Here is a 23,890-nt window from a genome sequence, read left to right on the forward strand (position 1 = left end):
TGAACACTGCCAGGGATGGGGCAGCCACAGCTTCTCTGGGCACCTTGTGCCAGCGCCTCAGCACCCTCACAGGGAAGACCTCAGGCTGCCAGGACACTTAAACACGATCCTGCATTGCAGCCTGACAGGGCTGGCAGCTAACAGCATCGCAGTCAAGCGTTTACCAGTTTTTATCACTCAGAACTCGCTGAGAACCTTGAACATCCCGTTATGGGCGCCCAAATAGAAGAAAGACTCATGAACCTGCCGAGTGCGCTCCTGCTTGCAGCGGGAGCCGGGCCTGCAGCCTCCCTCCGCGCCGGTGACACCGAGGTCCACCCGGTTTCGGTGCCGAACCGCCGCCGGCTCGTCCCGTACCACAGGTCCCCTCAGGGGGCGGCTCGCGCCCAACGGCCGCGCCGCGCGCTTCCCGCCCCCCGCGCGGGCCCCGCCTCCGCTGGCGCCCTCACTTCCTGAGGGCGGGCGGGTGGAACATGGCGGCGGGCGGGCTGAGGTTTGTTTTTGGTGCCGTGCTGTTGCTCTTCTTCCTCGCAGGGCTGCTGGGTCCCGCCGCCGGTATCTCGTCCTTGCCCTGGGCGGGCAGCCCCGGCGAGCCGCGGAGCCGCGTGCAAGTGCTGGGCGGCTCCAACTGGAGCCTGGTGTTGCAGGGCCAGTGGATGTTGGAGTTGTGAGTAACGGCCGCTTTCCCCCACCCCACCACCATCACAGGCAACGGGAGGGAAGAAATGGGGGGAAGTCCCTGTATGGGGTGGTCGGCGTGGAGCCCGTCCCGGGATGCATCCGTACGGACGGAGAGGGGCCGGGCGGTGCCGGCCTTCCTGTCCCGCTGAGGGGGGTGCGGGAGCGGCCGCGCTCCTTACCCGCCCCATGCAGTGGCAGGCCCGGGAAGGGTGTTGAGGGACACAGGGAAGGATTCCTAATGGCTATGGTCCCCGGTTCCACCAAGCGTTGCGGGCCCTGGGCTTGCAGGCACACGTTCACCTTACCTGAGATGATCGGGTAAAAGGAGCTTTCCCTCAGGTTCTCGTCCTGAGCGGGCTCAGTGCACCCCAAGGTTAAACCGGGCACATTTCAGTGAGCTTATCGGCGGTGTTGTTCAAGGCAACTGGCTGTTAGGGAATAGTGTCGGGCTCTACACCTTGCACTGCTTACCTGTTTGGGACTTTTGCTGGGTTCTGTGCAAGAGAGGAAGGCCGAATTTGGTAGGTAATATTTAGTAGAAGCAGGCTTCTGAACTGTGTGTGTTACACAACACCCTGGTACCCTCACTGCTGGCTGCGTTGGTCTGGAAGAGATCTGTGTCTTCAAGGGAGATTCATCACCTTTCATTAACTTCTCAGTGCTGATGTTGCTTTATTCTGGTGATAGATAGAAAGGTCTGCCTATTGCTGGCTGGGGGTTTCATAGAATCGTGAATCAGCTAGGTTGAAAGAGATCTTTAAGATGATCAGGTCCAACCATCACCCCAGGACTGCCAAGTTTACCACTAAACCATGTCACTGAGGGCATCTACATGTTTAAGTGCTTCTGACTAACTATAGTGGTGTCATGGCTTCACTTGTAGCATGATACTGTTCTTGAAACCCAGGTAAAGTTTTCTTGTTGGAGGCTAGCTCACCTGCTTATGTTCAGAAGGGGGGAATGGAACTTGAGTGTTGTTTAAAGATAGCAGTTAAAAAAGTAGTTTAAGTAGGCCATATGCTCACATGATATCTGTGTGTTGTGCAGTTATGAAATAGGATTTTATTGGGGCGTGTGTGCTGCTGTTTGTGGAAGTTCTTGAGTTTGAAACTGAGTTGCCCATCAACCTCTGAGCTTGTGTTCCCTCATAAATACTTACCCAGCTGCTTTAAGTTTTCTTTTAATACTGGATTTGAGTTATCCAGCCTCTTATTTGGGGGAGGGACTGTCACTTCCCCGAGGGCTTTACTGTTCAGAATCCTACTGGACACCTGGTATTAATCAGTGAAGAGATGAGAATAATCCTGAAATAGTTGATTGAGACACCCAGGGATCCTCACTGTTGTGGCTAAGGATTTGGATTTGATTTTGAGTACCTTTTTCCCCTTTTCATTTGTTGTGTTCTAAAAAGTGGGAGAAGAGATGATCTTGGAGTGGGAGAAGATAAGTTTATTTTGTAAATGGAACTTTTTCCACTTCTGGCATCCTAGTCCTGTGTGCAAGCTGTGGTTTCAAAGTTACTGATTCATACACGTGTTGGTGAGTCTTAAGGAGGAGAAAGGTTACCCATGGTGATTCAGAGCTCTTTCTAAGAGAAAATACTTAAATAATTAGTGGGGCATGCCTCTGAGGAAGAAAGAGGAGAGGAACTGACTGAAATCAGTATGGTTGGGGTAGTGAAAGTTGGAATCCTGTGAGACTTTACTTCACTTGAAAGATTGTACTGTGGTTTGGAGTGACAAGTAGCTGACAGTAGCGACAGTGGCGAAGTTAGCTTTATAGCAGAATATGGTACATGTTGCTGCATGGCTTGAAATAGGCTTATTTTTATGTACAGTGTTTGATGTGTGAAAGACCCTTGGCTCTCCGTGCTGCTTTCTGTGGTACAATTCTAGCAGTTTCTGCTTTTCTTCCAAATGAGAAAGAACTGTTCATTTTATTGTGGATGATAACTCGATGCTGCTGTTCTGTTAGTGAGAGTTTGAGATTTCTAATTGTGTCTAAAAAGGCTTGAAGCCTTCTGCCCTGGTAGTAATGAGTGCTACTACTTCTGTTTGATGTCATGCTTTGGATTTGTGAAAGTAGTGTAGATACGTTAAAGTATGCCAGCACTTTGTTATTGTTCTCAGGTGCACAAAGAGAGAAACTTAAGTCAGAAATTACTTGTGTGTGGGATTTGTAGTCTAAATGGGACTTTTCTTCCTTCATCCCTCCTAGCTGACTAGGCTGAAAGCATTTAGTTATTCATAGCTGACAAAATTGTACGCACTGGAAGCACTGCTGCATTTCATTGATAAAAACATCTGGATCACTTTGTGTTCCTGAAAGATATTGCAACACTTTTTACTTACCGTTACTATCGCAGCACACAGATCCTCACTGAAGTGCTGTGAGCATGATGCTGGAAGGAACCGTTTCAAAAGGTTTCCTTATTGACTTGTTTCTAGTCTGTAGCTGCAAGATAATGATTTGTTAATGTGAGGAGTTTTTCTTTTGTCCTTAATATTGTGCGTGTCAGGAATATGGAAAATTTCTAGTCTGTTCATTTGAAAGTACATTTTGCATTTGGACACATAGCTTGCTCCAAGCTTGATTTGTCTTAATTTAACAGTAGATTCAGACAAACAGACAACCCCCTCAACAATAAACTTGTAGGCTTTGTACCTCTAGTTACAAATGAAACTATTTAATATGCTTCTGTTGCACATGCAGTACTTTAGGTGTTTGCCCATCAGAGAAAACTCTACTTTAGTTGCCAAACAGGGTGTTAAATGCTTTGGTTCCTTCTTGTTTCAGTACAAACTTTAGTGCTGTGTGTATCTAAAAAATAATCGTTTATCTTCTATTTTAATTCTAGCCAGCTGAAAATTGAGAGAATAGTGTAAGCAATAGTGATGTTTTCAAGGCTTGTTTATCATACCTAATTTCTAGGCCTATAGTTTATTTTCTAATTGTCATTTATCATTAAACATTGTCTCCCTATCTAGTAAAACAGATTATCATAAGGGTTCCGTCCTCCCATTAGCACTTTTGTCTGTAGTTTTATGGGAGTGTGCTGCAAATCTGTCTATATGTTTTGGTATTTAGATGTTTCAAGCCATTTGTTTAAAAGCATTAAACCACTTTGTGTAAGTAAACTTTTGAATAATACTAAAAATGATTTAACAATCACTGTAACTTAACTGTAACTGAGAGTTCAGTACGATTGGGATTTTTCTGTCACCTGTGACAGTATAGTCTCTTACTCATTCTCAGTTTGTTGGTATCCAGGTTTCTCTTTGTCCTATCCCTAAAATAACCCAAAACAAAACCACCACTACACAACTAAAAAGTAAGGGAATGAAAAATGAAGTTAACAAAGCTCTGGTTCTGAAGCACCTGCAGCCCTCTTGACTGGGATCAGAGGAAGTGACCAAATTATCTATGGACTCTTATTTAATAACTGAACATGTGGCTCATTACTGTGCTGTGCATTGCCTGAACAGCAGTTGATACAATGTGAAACTGAAATATCCTGGTAGCAGATGCCCTACTATTATAGAAGGGAACAAAACTATGTGGAATGATGGAACTTAATCTGCTGAAGTTCTAGAAGATTCCACATAATTTTTAAGTGATTGATTTGCTTTCTGATTTAAAAATAATTTTTCCATCTTTAAAAAAAAACAAAAAGCTTTTGAATGGAAAGTTGTTGGGGTCTTTTTTTGAATTGCAGATGGTATTCTTGTCTTTTTCTTGTTTTTGAAACTAGAGAGCTGAATAATGAATAATTATGATATACCCTGCTTTGCTTCTCATCCTGTTCTTGGAAGTTTAAAATGCATTTCATTACTGAGCTGTTTAACAAGTGGAAATAGCAGTTGATATGTTAACTTGGAGAATATGCTTTGGCTTGTAGTTCATCGCAGAGCTATTCATGATGTTGAGCTTGCGTCCTGAAACAGCTTCCCCAGAGTGGTCCTTGGTGTGTTGTCATTTCAGCAGGCTCACCCATGATCTAGGGCATGTGAGTGAGGCTTGGCTGGAGAATCCAGGGAAGAAACCTCCTTTGTTTGCTGTTTGAGATAGCTGGGCATTTGGCAGCTTGTAAAGAAACTTGGTTAACTTCTGTGGAGCAGCTGGTTTTGCATTGTGAGGTCTTGCCTGACTGTTTTGGAGGGGTTTTGGCCCACTGGAGAAAGCTTCTTGTCAGCTTCCGGAGCATGTATTATTGTGGTGCAGGTCTCGGTAGATTACAGGGACTGACTTTTGTATCTTTGGTACCACCTGCTCACTCAAAAACTAGACTAAAACTATACAGTTGACCTTCTGAAGCTTACTGTTTGTTGAAACTACAAAGCTGCCTATCCTCCCTCAAGACCTATATGTGTTTAGGGGCAAGGAGGGATCAAATGATAGCCTTAAGGTAACACCCAAAGACAACAGGCACTCTTTTTTTCTTTGTATGCTTATGAAATCTATAGCCATAAGGCAAAGCTACTTAAAAGACTAAAAGTAGTAATTATTTCATGCTGATACTGCTTTTAGCAGCTTATTAGGTACTCTCTCAACATTTGAACCTCAAATTTTAATAGTACTCAGAATCTGAAACCCAGCGAATAGCTTGGTTTCCGGTAAGCTATGTGTCTTGGATCAAGAAAAACTAGGCTAAATGGGGAAACTTTCCTTTTGCCTAATTTGCTGTTTTCTCTTCAGCAAGGCCTCTCCTGCTTGTATCCACAAGCTGCTTTTTCCTTTATTCCTGGTTTCTTGCAACTTTGTGGAATTGCCATCGAAGCGTAGAATGGTATTTGAGGTTACGTCTGATTGCTGCTGATAGTGTTAGCAAGAAAGCAGATAAAAAGAGACAGTTACATTCATTTGAACATGAGTGAATTGGTGAATTCACTACCCAGGCAATTACAAGAAAGGGGATTGGTGGCTTGGAGTGGGAAAATCAGTAAATCTTAGTGAAGTCATTCTGAGTTTACTGATCAACTCTAGTGAATGGCACATTTGCTCCACCTAGTTTTAACTGAAGTATGTTTTTTATTGCAGCCGTCAGTGAAATTGCTGGTATTTGTAAACCAAATTTTCATCTTTTATGCTGTAGATCAGAGATAGACACAGACTTTGACTTTAAGAGTTTGAAATTTTGCTTTTGGATTGCTTTCTTTATGCTGTCTGAAAAAGCATCAGGTGTTGTAATGGATTGGAGTAGGAACTTGAAAACACCCAGCTACTTTGAAATAGTGATAATAATCCACTTGGGTCAATTGTTCTTGCAATGCACCTGACCAAAAGATAAATAGTTGTTTTATTAGTGGAGAGTAGACAGTGAGGATATTTGAATTGTAAAACTTTGTGCTACATAAGAGGTCTGGTAATGCCACAAATGAAATACGTGTTGAGAAATGGGCTTTACCTGCCTGCAGTGAATAACTTGGCTATGTGTAATTTACAGTTATGTGGTGTTTTAAATCTGATTTTTAAATGTGGAGTTCAGTAAATTGCTTTTAATGTGCAACAGGATACTGAAAATTCCTTAACCAGGTGCCCAGGTCTTGATTTAAATTCCAAAGGACTTTGATTTTAAATTGGAAAGACTTGAGTGATGTTTATTTGGCACATTTGTAGGGCACAGTGAAAACAAGTTAATGGCTAAAGGTACCCCCTTGTGCAAAGGGAGAAGCTGGAGCAACAGCCCCCAAGTTCGGTGGTGTTAACAAGGTGCTAGTTATGTCTTTGTGTGTCTGTGGAGTATGGCCTGAGAAATTTGGTTACATCTGCTTTTATAAGTGACCTGGTCTTGCGTCTTATGACTTGATGAAAAATAATGCAGGCTGGTTTCACAGCACACACATGGATCTGCTTTTATACTCGTACAGATTTTTTTGTCTGGGGAGTATAAGAATGATAGTTATACAATGACTCCTGTAGGAATACGAATCAGCCACAGTTCTAAAGGATTCATTAGAAGCCCACATTGAAATAAAGTACTTCCTTAAGCTTCATTTCTTCAAGGTGCAGAAAGCTTTTGGAAACTTTTGATAAACGTGACCTAAGTGTTTTACTCTTCTGTAACTTACTGAAAGAAAGGTTTAAAGACTGGGAGAAACATTAAGGCAGTCCTGGATTCCTTAGTGCTTCAAATGCTGCATAACAAATGGAAGACATTAAACCTTGGAAAAGTGAGGCTATTAAAGTAAACAGTGGTAACTCTTGAAAAATCTGATATCCATTGTAAGCTCTCCCTTGTATATGTGTAGGGACGGGGTGTTTACTGGCTGGCAAAATTGGACATGTAATTTCAGGAATGTAAAGTAAATATTTTAATCCTGATTGCCTATGCCAGTGTTCAGCATGAGTGGATGGATCTTGTCGCATCAGATGTGACTGTTGCCATCCCATATCCAGTGCTCATAATAAAAACTAGGAAGCCAATGACCTGAGGCTGCTTGTGAAGTTTGCTGTTATGTTCAGTGACAACCAAACTGTGAAATAGGTGGATTTTAATGCTGCTTTGAGCTAAAGAAAATATTTATAATTACATTAATATCAGCCATATATAATGAATATTTCACCTGATTTCAGTTGGGAGAAATGCTCATGAATGTCAAATGTAAATGTTGATAGGGCCCAAAATTCTGTTTCAACATCAGATAGTGCCTTAAACAGGCTAACGAGTTATTAATCATGCACATCTCATGGTGTGAGTTTGATGCATTTAGAGAAGCTGCCTTTAGAAACCATTCCAACTTCATTCTTTCATTTTAGAGTGACATCAGCAGCATTATCTGATGGATATATGGAGCTTCTTACTTATCAGTCAAGCTACTGTCATGAAATAATACAGTATCTGTCAAACTATTAACTATTGTATGATTCTATGATTCTAAAAGCCCCCTATAGGCTGGCAGCACAATGGCAAACAGCACTGCATGTGAAACTTGTTTCCAGCATCTTTTTAAGATACCAAGGGTCTGTTTCTTGGCAGGAAAAGATTTATGTACTTTTTTGGGATATTCTCACACAGAATGATGTCGATTCGAAGAACCAAGGTTTCTTTCATACTTAGAGTCATAAATTTCTAGTACAGTTAAATACAACATGTATTTTTAAGTTGTATCCTTTTAACTTCCAAATGTCACAATTTCCTTTTTTAAATACTGAGGTTTCAAAATTGCCATGAGATAATCAGAATAAGTTGGATTCTGTCTCTTCTGTTTGGAATTATGTGGTTTAGGTTCAGTCTTATTTACATGAAACATCTGCAGGTGGCTGGGGAGATCTCTGTCCACAGCCACTACCAAAGTAAATATTCCTGATCAGAAGAGACCCAGAGAACAGGAAGTGCCATTCTTTAGGTCAGATAGTAGTAGTGGCAGAGAAACTGAAGTAGTAAGGGAGTTCCTTTTAGAGGTCCCAGTTAGACTGTAGTAGTTATGTGGCTGACAAGGATATTGGACTCTGCCCATGAAGAAGTTTGTTTCTGTTGCTAACAATGGATGAGGAGTGTGGTAGCATCTATGGATTACTGTGAGAAGTAGTGTGTCTCTAGACCCACAACTTTTGCTACTGGAAATCTGCATATATACATTTCCACCCCCCACCCCCCTCCCCCCAGTGCATTAGCTTAAATCATGTACAGGTATCTTTTCCTTTGCAAAAGGGTAAGTTTGTGTATGGCCAATTGCCATGGCTCAGTTACATGCTATACCTAGCTTTTATGTGTTACCTTAATTGCGTATATGCTAGACCATTGCCAGCTGCACAAGTTTGACACAGAGTTTGTCAGCCAAGTTGTGGTAAAATACGTGTAGATGGCAAATAGGGGGTTATCAGCGTTTAAACATTATCTGATATTATCCTTTCATATTAGAAGAATCACAGAATCATAGAATAGTTAGGGTTGGAAAGGACCTTAAGATCATCTAGTTCCAGCCCCCCCTGCCATGGGCAGGGACACCTCACACTAAACTATGTCACCTAAGGCTCTGCCCAGCCTGGCCTTGAACACAGCCAGTGTTGGACCATTCACAGCTTCCCTGGGCAACCCATTCCAGTGCCTCACTACCCTTAACAGTAAAGAACTTCTTCCTTATATACAATCTAAACTTCCCCTGTTTTAAGTTTTAACCTGTTACCCCTTGTCCTGTCACTACAGTCCCTAATGAAGAGTCCCTCCCCAGCATCCCTATAGCCCCTTTTCAGATACTGGAAGGCTGCTATGAGGTCTCCATGCAGCCTTCTCTTCTCCAGGCTGAACAGCCCCAACTTTCTCAGCCTGTCTGTTCTTTGTGTTGATACTATCAGTAAGAACTGCCAACTTAGTTTGGTTATTCCAGTCAGTAGTATAGAAAACTCAGCTCTTGAAAAAAGCTTTTTTATTTTGCTGAAATTAATCCTGGGGGGAAAACAAGACTTGAGAAGGACATTCGGTCTGAGCAGTAGGAATTTGATATGCACTCCTTTTAAATATCAAAACATGCTGTCAGAAAGGGAATGTTTGGATATACTGAGTAGTGGGCTAAGGCAAATGTAATTTCTAGAAGTTCTGAGATGCAGGAAGTCAATGCAAAGTGTTACAGTGAAGGATAAAACTTCAGAGGACAGCCTGGCTTCAATAATTCAGATAGCTGCCACGGAAATGGATTTACTTCATATGCAAATAGAATATATCACAAATGGTGTGGGCCTTCCTTGGATATGAATTTCTCAAATCTGTGGAGATCTGGTTTTAATAACATGAGGAGGAATGTAGAGATTGATAAGAAACCTACTTGATTGTCTTTGCAGACTTGAAGAAAAATGCTAATTTTTTTTTGTGATTGATACATATTTAATATATATTTAACCTGTCTTCCCTCTTCAGCTATGCTCCTTGGTGTTCAGCTTGTCGACAGATTGAAATGACATGGGAGAATTTTGCAAGGGAAAGTGAACATCTAGATATCACTGTTGGAAAGGTGGATGTCACTCAAGAACCAGGTACGGTATGAAACACTTATAATGAAAGGGATTATTTACTATAAGTACCACTTAGTATCTTGGGGTGTGCTTTCTTTTACTGGAATACCTGGGATACCAGCCAAGTCAGAAAAGAGGTTTCTAAATCAAAATAATGTTATCTACATTTTGTTTCTCCATAGAGTTCATACCTTTGAACCTAAGTTTATAAACTCGAAGTATTAATGAACTAGGGGAATTATCTGGCTTAATACTGTTTTAAAAGGGGCTTATTCTCTATTTTAATTACTTCACTGAAAGCTGTTGCCTGTCTCATTCTTCTCTCCAAACTATCCGCACGAGAATCTAGTTCTGTAGCCTCCAGTTACAGAGAGTTTCAGGGTGTGGTAACATTACCACAGGGTGAGCCGGCTTTAATAAGTTCTTAACTGTTTCCATGATGGTGCTGCATGATAGTCTTGTTTAATTTTAGTAGTGCTTTAAAGTAGATGTCACTGTTGTTTTCTGTTGGTGATGCACATCTGCAAATGTGTTTCTAAAAGGGGATTCCTAACTGTCCACTGAAACATGAATACAATCTTATTTATTCCCTTAGTGACACCCTCAAAAGTTCTGAACACGTTTGTGTAAGCAGTACCAATATTGTTTAAACCTCTGCATCTCTTGGGAGTGCTTCGTGCTTGTTTTGGCTTTGAGGGGATAAAAGATTTTATCGGCAGTATCAAAAGACTGATGGGGTTAGGCAGAGATATTACTAGAATTAAAAGGCTAAGCTTTACTGATTTTTACTTTTAACCATTAAAAGTATATGGAAAACATGTCCATTAGTTGAAAACACACTGAACAAGTGAGCTTTGTCAAATTAACAGCAGGGAAATTACTTAAACTCTGGTCTCAGATACAGCAATTGAAGTTCACAAGAAAATGACATCTGCTGTAAACCTTGTATGGGTTACTGATTTGTTAAAAGTTTAGAAGTATATAAAACCTTATGCCAAAAAGCTGCTGATGTGGGGCTCTCCTTTAGTGTGTATATTAATTTTTAACTGTATATTAAGCAGATGAATTTAAATATTACTTTTTTCATAGATGTAAATTTAAAGCCAACTCCTTCCCATTAACAAGCTAATGATTACTCCAGAGTTAAGGCTGCAGATTGGGTTTTGTTATAATCCTGTCCTTTTTTTCTTCCAATTAGACAGGAATTCTTTTGCTTATACAATATTCAAATAAAAGGATTTCCATCTTGATTGTGGATTTGGTTATGACAGACTTAAAAATGCACTTCTAAGAATGAAGGCTCTAAAAATAAAATACTTAAGGTCTCAAATTTTTCTTCCTGGTAAAAAAATTCGAATGGTCATGTTGGTATCTGAAGGGCTCACGTACTTGATGCTTTCTTTTGCCCTGAATTTTTCTGACTGCTGAGTGATGCCAGGTTCTTAAGACCTTAAATGTGACTTTAAACCATAAGTTCTTTAAATATTTCAATTTCTAATTGCTGAGAGTCTTGACCTCTGAGAATGTTTGACTTCTGCAAGTCAAAGGACTGACCCAAAGTGATGAATTTGTATCAAAGCAAGTGTAATATGCCTGAAATATTCAGGTCAGCACAAAGCATGAAAACTGCAGCCTCTTCTAAAACTAACAAATACCCAAACTAACAGAGATTTATTACGTATTTAACCTTTGGTGCTGATGTAATTTTGAAGATGCATGAGCTCCTTTGGAAGCTTTCCAAAGTTATTGAGGTATTTTTACAATAGGCTTATGCTTCAGCCTTTTGGTTGGTGTGCTTAAGGGCTTTATCTCGTGTTCTTGCTTGCACGACAGTACCTTAATTAGCTTTAGTTATATAACCCCTTCATCAAATTGAAAGTAGTAAGAAATGCATTAAATGAGAGGAAAACCACTAGATGAGTGCAGAGGTGCATAAAATTACATTTCCAAAGCCTGCAGGAGAAAGTAGCCATTCACAGTGCTTAATTACAGCAGATGCCCAAATACTAAGTCCACCAGAGCTTTAATGGATTCACAGCATATTTCAGTTGCTTGATCTTGTAGTGCTTAGTGTTTCGTTTTTTTCTATTGAAACACTCAGTATTTCAACATCAAGTAATGGAGATGCTTCCTGATCTTAAAGTTCTGTATATTTGTGGAGTCTTCTTTAAGCTTCAAATCCCAATATTTAGCTGTTAAAACAAGACTTCTTGCATCTTCTGTAATCTTCTTTGAGTAGTTATTGGATGAAAGCAGCTGTATTTTTAGGTGACATCTGTGTTCTCTGTATTTTAGGGTGTGTGTGTGCAAATACTGAAGGCTTTCTCCTGTTCTTGAGTAGCTGTTGACTTCATAGTGGGTGCATGTCGGTGTTTGATTTGCAAGCAAAGACAGATGCTTAATTGTATTTCAAGTTAACTACCCGGTTCAAGTTTGTATTAAGCACACAAGGCCGATTTAGTGTCTGTTCTTAGCCTTTTATAGCTGGCTGCTCACAACTGGTTTTACTGATCAAAGGATAAGCAACAAACCTCCAACTAAAATTGGGGGGGTGGTTAGATGCATTTTGGCAAAAAGATTTTTATATTTTATAGATGTCATTGTTTATTCCGAGACTGTTGATGGTAGCTTTAGATTAGGCTACTGGTAAGAGAGCTAGTTTCCTATTTGCCTGACTAGCATTTGTAAGAATTTCAGAGACTCTTTTCCGTATTCCTGTGACTTTCTCTGCTCTTAAGCTCATAATGTTCTTTATGGCACTCCACCTAGGTTTCTCTTGTGCAGCTGTGCTGTCTGCTTGATTAATTCTACTGTACACTTGTGTTCTTGTTTACTTTATACCTCCCTGTGCTGGCACAGCTTTTAGCTGGTTTATAGTTTTCCACCACATTGACTGTCATAGCAATAAAGGCAGAAAGCTGAAAAGTTGAAATGAAGATGGCTTCCTTTTTGGAACCTTAAAGGTGCTTGTACTTGGTTTGATTTAAACATCTTAAAAAAAAAATCCCATTGACCAACCCAAACAACAGCAACAACAAAAATCCCAGCCCATAACCATTTTTGGCTTCTTCCATGAGGGAATTCACACTAGGAAAAACATTACTACTGAAACTTTTGAATGTACTTGGCTTAGTTCAGTCTGGCTAATGTTTGTCTCTAAAGACAGAAACTCTCTTGCTTCAGTCCTTTTTCCACAGCTTATTCCTTGTGCCAAAAGATGTTTGCTTTATTGAAAGCCAAATTAGGACTTAATTTCCCAAAAGACTTTCACAGAACTTTATAAAAAGAAAGTTAAATAACTGATTTGTACTCTACTTTGATACTTTGTACGAATGGCAGTTGCTGGCTAGAGGAATTTAGCCCTTACTAATGGAGTTAGACTCTGTATCTAGGGGTTATAATCTCTGAATTACTTTTCTTTTCATCCCAGATAAACTCCATTAGTAGCACATTTTTCATTCCTGCAGTCTTTAAATTGATGTGTTGAATAATAAATGGTATTACAAAGCACTTAGGTGTGTGTTCTTCCTCTCACTTGCATGTTTTCTAATTGGTAGGAGGTGGTAGTGTCAAGTAGCCCTGACTTTCTTCAGATTTGGAAGCAGAGTGGAGAGAATATCTTCAGCTGACAGCTTGGCTAGTGGAGTTGTACAGCCAGCCTGCTTGTGAGATGTTAGGGGGCTTTTTGCTTTACAGCTGAGCCATGTGCTGGGGGATCTAGTGTACCTAATGCAGCAGTGAAGCTGGAAGCCCTGGCATCTATTACTCTGTAGCAATACTGAGTGCAAGGCTGGAGAACTTCAAACACCTTCTGCCCCTCAAGCTGCTTTTAGATGATTTGGTTTGGTTTTTTTACTCTGTCCTGTGAGTTACATTTTCATTTGCTAGTGATACTTGTAAAAAGATTGCTATGTATTTGCCAGTCAGTGAAACAGCCACTTTCAGTGTGGAGATTAATTCTAGTTAGCCTCTTGAAGCCCTGCTTCAACCTTCCTTTACCCTTTCTGCTGTCTTATGTCTGATGCTCAAAATGCTGGCATGATCCAGTATCAAAACAGGGCCTGCAAGGATGCTGGAGAGGGGTTCTTCATGAGGGACTGTAGTGATAGGATAAGGGGTAATGGGTTCAAGCTTAAACAGGGGATGTTCAGGTTAGATATAAGGAAAAAATTCTTTACTGTGAAGGTGGTGAGGCACTGGCACAGATTGCCCAGAGAATTGGTAAATGCTCCATCCCTGGCAGTGTTCAAGGCCAGGTTGGACAGAGCCTTTGGCAACATGGTCCTAGTGTGGAGGCATCCCTGCCCATGGTGGGGGATTGAAACTAGATGGTCTTAAGGTCCTTTCCAACCCAAACCATTCTGTGATTCTGTGACCCACCCTTCTGGATGGTGCAGAAATGACTCTTACGTCTTAAGTTAGCAGTATTTTACAGAATACTAAGACATCTGAAGCTTTATTGTTGATCTGTTCACATACCATCTGTATTTAGCTAGAGAGGAATGATGTATACAAAAGAAGGATAAGAACCTAGAAACATCCAAAATGTTGTCTTGCTACAGTCATGTTTATGAAAGAGATTGAGCCTTTCTACAGGGTATGACTGGTTATGCAGTATGTAGGGATCATTTGGAGGTAATAACTTCTAGTCAGCTAGAGGATGGATTGTAAGTCATTATTGTCAATGCTGTCTTCTGTTGTGGCCCCACTTTCTAGATGAAACAAAGGTCATATGAATGAGACTATGCACAGACACAAGCACACAGCATCCTGGAATTATGGGTGTGTTAGTATGGCTCTTCTTTGTCTTGGTTGGAGGGGCACACTGCTGGTCTGGTCAGCAACTTAAGCTGTGTGCAGATACCGATTTAAGAAATCTGTGTAGAAAAATTACCTTGCAGTAAACATTCTTCAAGATCAGCATTTTACCTTAATTTGTTGGCGATATTTGGCGTCTGTTACAGTTTGTAGCATTTTTGAAGACAAACTGTTAACCTGTATTTACAAAAGAGTGATTATGCAGTCTGCTGCTTTCTAATCTACAAGTACAGATTTGTAGGTATTTATAGATAAGTCAGAATGCTGAGAAATTTCAGATTTATCTAACTATTTGATATGGTTTTTTTGTTCTCTTTCTAGGCTTGAGTGGTCGTTTCTTTATCACAACACTTCCTACAATTTACCAGTAAGTGTGTCATACTAGAAACAGTTGCCTGTTCCCGTATATATTTTTTCCTGTCCTGTTTGAGCAGTGGCATGGAAGATGAACAACTGGCTTATTTCACTGTTGTCAATCTCTAAAACATTCTTAGGAACTTAATGAACAGAAAGGTTGTACTTTTAACTTAAGATAGACGGTTCTCCTACAGTTTTGTACCTGAAGTGATGCTTTTTCAGTCCAGAAACAGTACTTAGTATCAGTTGTAAAAGCTGCTGCAGGTTTGCAGCATTGCCTTCTAGAAACCTGACAATATGCGAGCAGACATACTTGACCTTATCGAAGTGTCACTAAAATTTCTCATTTGAATAAATGACTACATAGGTTGCATGTAAAACAGTACAGAAATTTTCCACTGTTGTGCTGCTTCTGTTACTGCTTAGAAACCTTCATCTGTTGACTCAGTACCAATATGTAGCTAATTCCTCCTCCTTGTCACTTGTAGTGAAAATGAAGGAATACTGATCTTTTATTTCAGTTCAGGTTATTGCAGGAATTTTGATTGTATGAAGTCCTCATCTTAGACTTTAGTTAAAGTGACTTTATTATGTTCTCTGTTATCAATACTGTTAAAAACAGATAAAAAAGATGCTTGCTGTATCTCTTCTCCAGTAAGATGTCATCCTTTAAACACTGAACCATTAATTAAATCATGGTATTCTAAGTTGTGTCTAGAAACGGTTTGGTTGTCAACCTTATGCTTTGTATGTGCTGTAGCATGAGTGAATATTTAAGAAAAAGAGCAGTTTTAATAAATGGCAAAAAGCTCATGCTGCTTAGAAACTGAGACTTTCAGCAGGGATTTCATTTTCAAAGCATACTGAAAATGCTTAGGTGTTCAACTTTGAGCAAGTCAAATCTATAGATAATGTATATGGGGATTTTGGGGTGGTTTGGTTTTGGGTTTGGTTTTTTTTTACCGTGGATACAGTTTAAGGGATATCTCTGTTAATGCCTGTTTCTGGTTCTTCAGTGCCAATGATGGAGTATTTCGCAGATACCGAGGCTCACGGACATTGGAAGATCTTCAAGGTTATGTTTTAGAGAGAAAATGGGAAGCTGTGGAGCCTGTGGCAGGATGGAAGTCTCCATCTTCTATAATGTAACGCTTTGTTTTTATTAACAAGAAACATGTTTTATAGCTCATTATTCATTTAGGGTGCTATGTTGACAGCTTATAGACAAAAGGCCTTTATTCCCTAGACATGTAGGCTTTGCAGAAGCAATCTGTATTGACAGCCTACTTTTCAGTTTCCCACCTTTTAAAAGCAGTTTATTTTCTGCATTTGCTTTTGTTCATGCCTCCTAAGGCTTATTTATATCATCTTTGGAAGTACATATAGGAAGAAAGTTCAGCCACTGAGCATTATGTGTGAGTTTTGATATCTGCTGAGTACTGGAATTAAATGCATGTTTATGTAGATTATTACTTCAGGACTTGTGGCTATTTGGGGCAGGCAGCCTATAACTTGAAGGATTTTTTCTTTATTTGTGTACAAGGAAGTCCTGTGTCCTCCTTTGAAATAAGAAACAGTGTAGCGCTTACACACTATATCAGAATTTGTTTTCAGAGCATTGGATTTGCTTTGAAATAGCATAGAATGCCTGCATGAGATAAAGGGTGAACCAAAGATGTGAGTGGCCTGAATTTCATTCCGGTTAAAGCTATTATGTGTAAATCCCTGTCAAAGGTCCAGTGAGTGCCCTTATTTTTCATCTGAGAATGAGGGAGAGCTGCAGGATATTTAGTAATGGGGAGAGGAGCTACAGGGCTACGTGCTGCTGTGAGATGGAGAAGAGGCAGTTATGACTGCACAGGGTTAAGCTTTGGAAATGCTATTTCTTGATTATGCTAAAATGATATTTTTCAAGTCCTTGCTGCAATGTTTTGCAGTGAGCTGGCTTAAATGAACATAATGCAGAGAAAATGTGTCTGTTTGCAGTAGCCTTCATCTGACAGTTACTGGGGCCTGAATGGCATTGAAAGTCTATAGAATCTTTTTCTAGTCCCTGTGTTTTGTTGTGTATCTCAATTCCTGTGTCTCTTAGAACCTCTTCCGTCTGTTTTTGTTTTCTAGGATGCATGGCATGGCAGGGCTATTTCACCTCTCCGAATATATCAGAGTAAGTAACTGTGTGGTAGTGTTTTCCATCCTCCCTTAAAATAATAATCTGTTTAGAAGTCAAAACCTAACTGAATATTTTTATTATCCTTTTATGAGACTTAAATTTTCCTTACATTGACTGTACATTTGCTGCATCATATCTTTGCTCTGGAATTCTGCAGTATTAATAGACTAAGCCAAAAATAGCAGTTTGATTATAAAGATTATTAATACTGAAAATACTTACTGTTCTTATCTTGGTATAGTTAAAATGTCCTATCAAAGTGTGCTAACAGGTTAAAGTAGTTTTTTGAGAGCTGCTGCAAAAATGGCTGTAAACTACAGGAATATATTTAGTATCTACCAGGTTCTTTCACTTAATACTCTTCCTGAAGGCTATATCCAGGTTAATTTTCAGAGTTGTAAATCATGCTCTTCTGCAGTTTGTTTGCATCTAGTGTATTGCACAGGAGAAGAGAGGGTAATGGTTTTATTATTTTAGCAAGAATTTCTGCGTCTGGATTTCAAACTCAATGCCATTTGCATAGGAACAACACAAAATTGGACAGTAATTATCAGCAGTAAAGGATAAATTCTTAACATACCCTGAAGTATGCTTGGAACTTAAGCATGTTTCAAGATACTTTAATTTGGGAGCTATTAAAGCTTTTCCTGTAGCATGCAAATACTGAGATTTCTCAGACCTTTCCAGTTTTGGTACTGTTCTTCCTCAAAATCTTCAAGTCTAGCCAAGATTGAGAGACTGTATTTGACTGTATTATAACGTGCTACAAGAAATTAATATAATAGAGTTTGAAAGAGTTTGTATTGCTTCCAAGTGAGTATTCTACCCAGAGTCAAACAAAACTTTCAGTTGTTAGGTTTCCTGTGCAGGCTATCTTTGATTCTTTGTTTCACTGGATAATACTAACTTTTCATAGCCTTCTAGCATTTCTCTGCCATGGTTGCTGTGTAATGATATTGTCTCTGTCTAGTTTCCTTCCTGAAAGATTAAATGCTCTGGGAAGAAACCTTCTCTAATTTGCTTTCCGAGAGATGAATATTACAGCTATACATTTCCTCACTCTCTGCTGTGCCATTCCTGCATATGCTTTAATAAATGTTGGAAGCTGTTCTGACATTTAAATACTGAAATTCAAGGGTCTTTTTATTTAACCTTCAGAAAATGTTGATAGTGGTTCGTTTTCTAATGGATATGCTTTTGGAAGAGGTCTGATGTCATTGTTCACTTCCTACCAGCCTGTCTGACTCAATGTGATGTTCAGTCAGTTGGATTTGTAGGTTTGAATAACAGACTTCAAAGAAATGTTAATATTGTATTTGGGTTATCCTCTTTAATTTATAAGTGAAATCACTCAGTGTCTGCTTAGAGTGGCTCCTTTTAAGAACTAAAGATATTACATAAGAACTAAATGGTGTAATTTTAGTTAATGAATGAACTCCCAAATTTAAGGATGTATTTTGATCTTGTGCAGCTTCTAAGTGTCTACCACTCTGCTTCCCAGATGTAATTATGGGGATGAAGCTCTGCATGAAGTTAATTTTTTTTACTTGGTGGTGTGTTTATGAAGTGAATATGAAAGGACGCTTGATTTAAACCTGATTTGGTTTCTTTTTTGGTTTTGAAATGTTTAAGTTATAGGTTACCTTTCTTAAATAATCGGCTTCATAGACTTCTGTAGTGCTGTGACTGTAGTTATCATGGGTGCTTACTGTGCGGTCTCATTCCTACAACACAGGCTGTAAGAACAAATGCACAGGTTCATGCTGTGGGTTCATCATCAGACATTCTGTCTTTGACAGTTGGCACTTTCTTACAGAATATAAGGATAAAGAATGTTGTGATATTTTCCCGTGTGCTGTGAGGCTTCCTCATACATTTATCCACAGTAAGATGACATATGGCATCTCGAATGCTGAGTATCGTAGGAAGAAGGAATTGTCATCTCTTGCTTAAAAAGCCTCTTAATGTGAACAACTCCATAAAGAAAAACAAGCTTTAAATGGTATCAAAAGATTTATAGTATGACATTCCAGGGTGAACAGGGCTTGAGAGAGAAGACTTGAGTGTAAATACTGTTAAATGAAAGGTCTTAGAGATCAATTTATGTAATGGTGACAGCAGTGTAAATCACAAGTAGTTTTAGGTATGAAGTTATTAAATATCTTTTTCTCATTTCCAGCAAATTCATAGCTACTTCACTGGCACTCTTGGAATGCATGTTTGGATGTCATATGCAGTCTTCATCTTAGTTACTTTATTGATTGGCCTGCTCCTTGGTTTGGTAAGAAAACATATTGCTTTCTTTTTCTCAGTTGCCTAGAACTTTTGCTTTGTATTAAATTGTGGAAAAAAAAAACAAACAACTGGTAAGATATACTGAAGTACCTTATTTTAATGGTGTCTCTTTTCTCCCTGGTATCGAGTGATACAACGCATGGGAATGGTTCAGAGCTGTGCCAGGGAGGTTTAGACTGGACATTGGGAAGCATTTCTTTACTGAGGGTGGTCAAACACTGGACCAGGCTTCCTAGAGATGTAGTCGATGCCCTAAGCCTGTAAGTGTTTATGAGGCATTTGGACAATACCCATAATAACATGCTTTAACCTGGGCAGCCCTGAATTGCTCAGGCAGTTGGATTAAATGATTATTGTAGGTCCCTTCCAACTGAAACAGTCTAGTCTCTTCTAGTAAAATTCTCTAGTATTCAGTACTGCAGATCCACTCTCCAGTATTGTAGCCTATGTCTGGTAAAGGTTGAGACTGGTTCACTCAAATAAGTTCAATTCTTTATGCAATCCATACTTCAAGTTAGATTTCTTTAGCCCATCCCCTAAACAAGTGAGTTTTATATCATCCTCTTGTAAGAATTTGTACTTAAAGATTGAATGCATGTGATCAGAATTGTGTGAAGCCTTTAACTTTCTAAAAACGCTGTCTTGATGGATTTTTATTAGCTGGAGTGGGATTATGTTTGTGGGAGTTAGCAATTTAAGTGTGCTGCTGCACTCCTAATCAAAAGGATGGAAGTATGTTTTTTAAGGCTTTGAACATTCGGGGTTTAAGTGATTTACTCTATTCCTGGGCATAGCTTTGTGGTTACAGCTTGGTTTTAATGAAATCTGACTTCACTTTTTATGTTCCCCATGATCTTTTGGTTTGACTTCTTATTACTAATTGAAAAATGTGATCTCTCTTGCATCAGAACTGGTGCATTCATATATCAATCCCTAAAACATGCAGAAGGTTTTTTCAGACAAGCCTATTAGCTATATATGCAAATATTAAGGACCGTATCCTGAGCTCTCTGTTTCATCAGTGGAAACAGTCCAGAATTGCTTTACCTGTGGAGCTGGGGATTACTTCCTCTTGGAATATTTGAATGGCGTGGCTCTGTGACCTCTCAAATATCAATATTAAATGAGAAACTGAGCTGGAAAAGGTGATATAGATGGGAATAGATGTTTTCAGGTTAGATATCAGGAAGAAGCTCTTTACAGTGAGGGTGGTGAGGCTCTGGAACAGGTTGCCTAAAGAAGTGGTGAATGCTCCATCCCTGACAGTGTTCAAGGCCAGGTTGGACAGAGCCTTGGGTGACATGGTCTAGTGTGAGGTGTCCCTGCCCATGGCAGGGGGGAGTTGGAAGTGGATGATCTTAAGGTCCTTTCCAACCCAAACCATTCCGTGATTCTTTTGGACTAATTGTTTGATCCACGAGTGTGTTCTGCAACTACAAATGTGGTTTAAAGCAGTTATGCTGATAACTGGTTTAACTGACTTGTTTAACTAGCTGCTAAATTCATGTGGGAGGTGTAAAAGTTGTTTCTGGCACTTGGATCTCTGCCCTTCAGGCCAAAAATCAGTGAGATAAAAGAAAATCAGGAGTGTGTTCTTGGTAGTATAGGGATTTGATTTTCAAAGCAATTTGTGTGTTTAGACACATTTTTATACACACGTACAGAATTGTTCTGTGTGAGCAAAACTCTTTGATTATACAATTTACATAGTTGCATTTTTCTTTATTTTAACTTTCATCACCAAATGAGTGCAAATCAAGGCGGTGTAACAAGGAGCAAATGAATATGAAGATTTAAGACAAACTTTCCTTATTCTTCCTTCACTTAAAAATATAAATAAAAAATGAAAAAGCTGAAAAAATGTAAAGTTAATCTCAGCTTTTTCTAACAAGCTTTCCAGTGATTGAAGTGTATTTCTTTAACATGGTCTCCCCTGTCTCTCTTTCTTCCCCTTTGCATTATTCTTAGCATGCAACAGTGAGACAAATATCGTCTGTGCATTTGAAGTTCTGCTTTAAATAACAAGCACAAAAGGTGGAAGTGCACATCATGTGTTGGAGAGCTGGGGTAGGGTTGGATTAACACCCTGAAATACATAAAATCTCGATCAAGATGATTTCCTAAGTTTTAAATAAATAAAAATACTCAGCTGTGTTTTGGGCTTCTCTTCTTCAGATGCCAGCACTTCCAATACTGAATAAATTTAGGGAAGTAGGAGGCAGAAACTTTGTATTAGAAAACAGAGAATGTTGGTTGGTATACGTTGAGAAAACATTCTTTCAGTGTTTTTATTTAGGTTTTATCTCTGAGGAAGAGAATATAATTTTCTAAATCTTATTGTACGTCTATCTTAAAAGGATGAGTAAGAAATTACTTAAAAGTGCAGGAACTGTTGGGATGATCTGCTAATAAATGTCTTTCCTTTTTATCTTTATGCAGATGCTGGTTTTGATTTCAGACTGCCTTTGCCCATCCAAGTCAAGATACAGCACTGAAACATCTGGTAAGTACTCTTTTAAGTGGGTGAGGTACTGTAGGTTTAAATGTAAACTTGTAGGAGGGAGGGCAGTACACTGTCTAGAACTTAGATGTGAACCAGTAATCCTGGTATTCATTTTAGTCACACTGACAAAGATTAATATGTTGGGCTCTAAAATATTGATATCGGAATATCCACCTGGAAGATAGCAAAGCAGAAAGAAAAGAAACCCCAAAACCCAGCAGTAATTTGCTCTAGCTTTCAGTGTTGAAGGGAGATACTGGTTTGTGTATTTTATGGAGGTGCCTATTCCCTAGACCTGTTGCTTAAATACAAAAGGAATTTGCTTGGCAGGACACTTCCACATCCTAATATAGGGAATATTTTATATTAGGAGATGCAACATTCTGAACCTGTTAAATTGTCTTAATTATTTGTTGTTGGGGAAAGGAGGAGATGGAGAGAATGAAATGAATCCAGAGACTGCAGGTGTGGAGACAGGGGAAGGTATTGCATCTCCTTAAAATAAAATAACACTACTCACATCTTCCTGATCCTAGTTGGGAGGGCTTTTGAATATTATTTTGCTCCCTATGAACATGGGAGGCAAAACCTTGCACACAAAATATTCTCTTGTCAGCACCAAATGTGTGTTAAGTTCCAGAACACATTTTGGTACATTTGTGTTAAGTGAAGTCAAAACTTAACTGTACTGAAATCTGTTTTGTAGTTGTGTACATTTGTGTGTATTTGCTGTGAAGCTGAAGATGTATCTGTGACACTTGACGATAAGACTTTAGCCCAATCTAGAATTCTTATGTGTGCAAAAGCACCATCTTCAAAATCTTAGATGTTCCTCACTATCAGAAGAAAAGCCCACCTATGCATACTGGAGCAGTATGCTGTCCACTTGGCTTACCTAAGTGTTTGATTTGTCTGATAATTATGCCTCTTCGGGGAGTCAAGTAAAATTGCTGTCTTTAGTTTGTAACTTGGTGGAACAAAATGAATGCTATCTTTGCCCAATATGCAAGAAAAACAAATGAAAATGGGAGAGAAATACTACTGGAGATTTATTTGAAATGATTGAAAGATAAAGAGAATGCAGTCCTGTGCAAGTTTGCAGTAATAAAGTTCATGTATATTCAGAATACATACATGGTGCTGTAACTTTAATAGACATTCTCCTAAGATTCATTCTAACTTCAGTATTTGAATCTCTTGATTTGTTCAGAAGAAGCGATTACAAAGGATAATGTAGAGAATGCTGCATTAGAAGAACAGGAAGAGGCTGCAGAGCTTTCCGCAGATGATGCAGAGGGGACTGCAGACGTAAAAGATGTCTCAGATGAGGAAGATGCGGCAAATTCAAGTGCTGATGACTCACAGGAGGATTTAGCACTTGGAAAAGAATCGGGGGAAGAAGAAATTGAAGACATAAGTGAACAGCCTTTAGCTGCTTCAGAGACTGAAAGCTCAGTAAGACAGCGTAAGAATCAGGTGGCTGATAATGGACTGTAGGGTTTTTTCAGTGGTGTATTGTGTATACTTGGACCAAAGACATATCAGACCCTGGGTCTGAAGCTGAAGCTTACACTTGATTTGTCATTTGTGTTTACACAAAACCTCTGTGGGTTACTTTTTGTTGTTTGGAGTTTTATTTTTTTTTTATTTTTTTTAATGCTTGCTTACTTTGTTTTTTAAGCACAGATGCTGTGTGTTGTATAACTTTAGCCATGACAATCAAAATAAGCATATCATATCTGTTTGAAGTCTTCTAAGAGAAAAGGGACATAAGTCTCAGTTCACCAGCTGTAAAATGGTATCTGTGCTTGTGTTCCTGTAAGCATTGACCTAAGCAAGATCAGGACTTTAATTCTTCACAGTATCTTGTTAGACTGTTACTTTCCTGTCTGAATGTTTATTGTTTCCAAATGCCACAGAAGCATTAGCTAAGTGATACAGTAGTGAAAGAAGGCACCTTACTAGTCTTCTATTAAATGTTGTGTACTGTGGGTTTATTTTTATCACTTTCAACTGAAGCACCTTTCTCTTTCATTTTTATTAATGTTTGTTTTGGAAGTTTTATCATGCAGTGTGCCCCCAGGTTTTCCAGTTGTTGGTAATTCATGCTGCAC

General features: G+C 39.2%; 1 protein-coding gene across 1 annotated transcript; it reads left to right on the forward strand.

Moving 5' to 3' along the window:
- The first annotated feature begins 473 nt into the window (after positions 1–473).
- Positions 474–23,416, forward strand: TMX4 (thioredoxin related transmembrane protein 4). The gene is made up of 8 exons (XM_057423411.1): positions 474–667; positions 9,536–9,651; positions 14,770–14,815; positions 15,822–15,950; positions 16,927–16,972; positions 19,158–19,259; positions 21,713–21,776; positions 22,987–23,416. Exons 1-8 carry the CDS (start codon positions 474–476, stop codon positions 23,271–23,273), a joined length of 984 nt encoding a protein of 327 aa, XP_057279394.1. The 3' UTR covers positions 23,274–23,416.
- Positions 23,417–23,890: the final 474 nt, after the last annotated feature.

The sequence above is a fragment of the Pezoporus wallicus genome, unplaced genomic scaffold, assembly GCF_028554395.1.
Source record: "Pezoporus wallicus isolate ANWC-B61680 ecotype Strahan unplaced genomic scaffold, APGP_CSIRO_Pwel_v1 contig_4191, whole genome shotgun sequence".
Classification (NCBI taxonomy): domain Eukaryota; kingdom Metazoa; phylum Chordata; class Aves; order Psittaciformes; family Psittacidae; genus Pezoporus; species Pezoporus wallicus.

What these genes read in the sequence shown, in the direction of transcription:
- TMX4 (XM_057423411.1), top strand. Translation starts at nt 474, where the DNA reads ATGGCGGCGGGCGGGCTGAGGTTTGTTTTTGGTGCCGTGCTGTTGCTC. An exon ending in ACACTTCCTACAATTTACCA is followed by an intron (nt 14,816 to 15,821) that starts GTAAGTGTGTCA and finishes CTGGTTCTTCAG; the next exon opens with TGCCAATGATGGAGTATTTC. An exon ending in ATACAGCACTGAAACATCTG is followed by an intron (nt 21,777 to 22,986) that starts GTAAGTACTCTT and finishes TGATTTGTTCAG; the next exon opens with AAGAAGCGATTACAAAGGAT.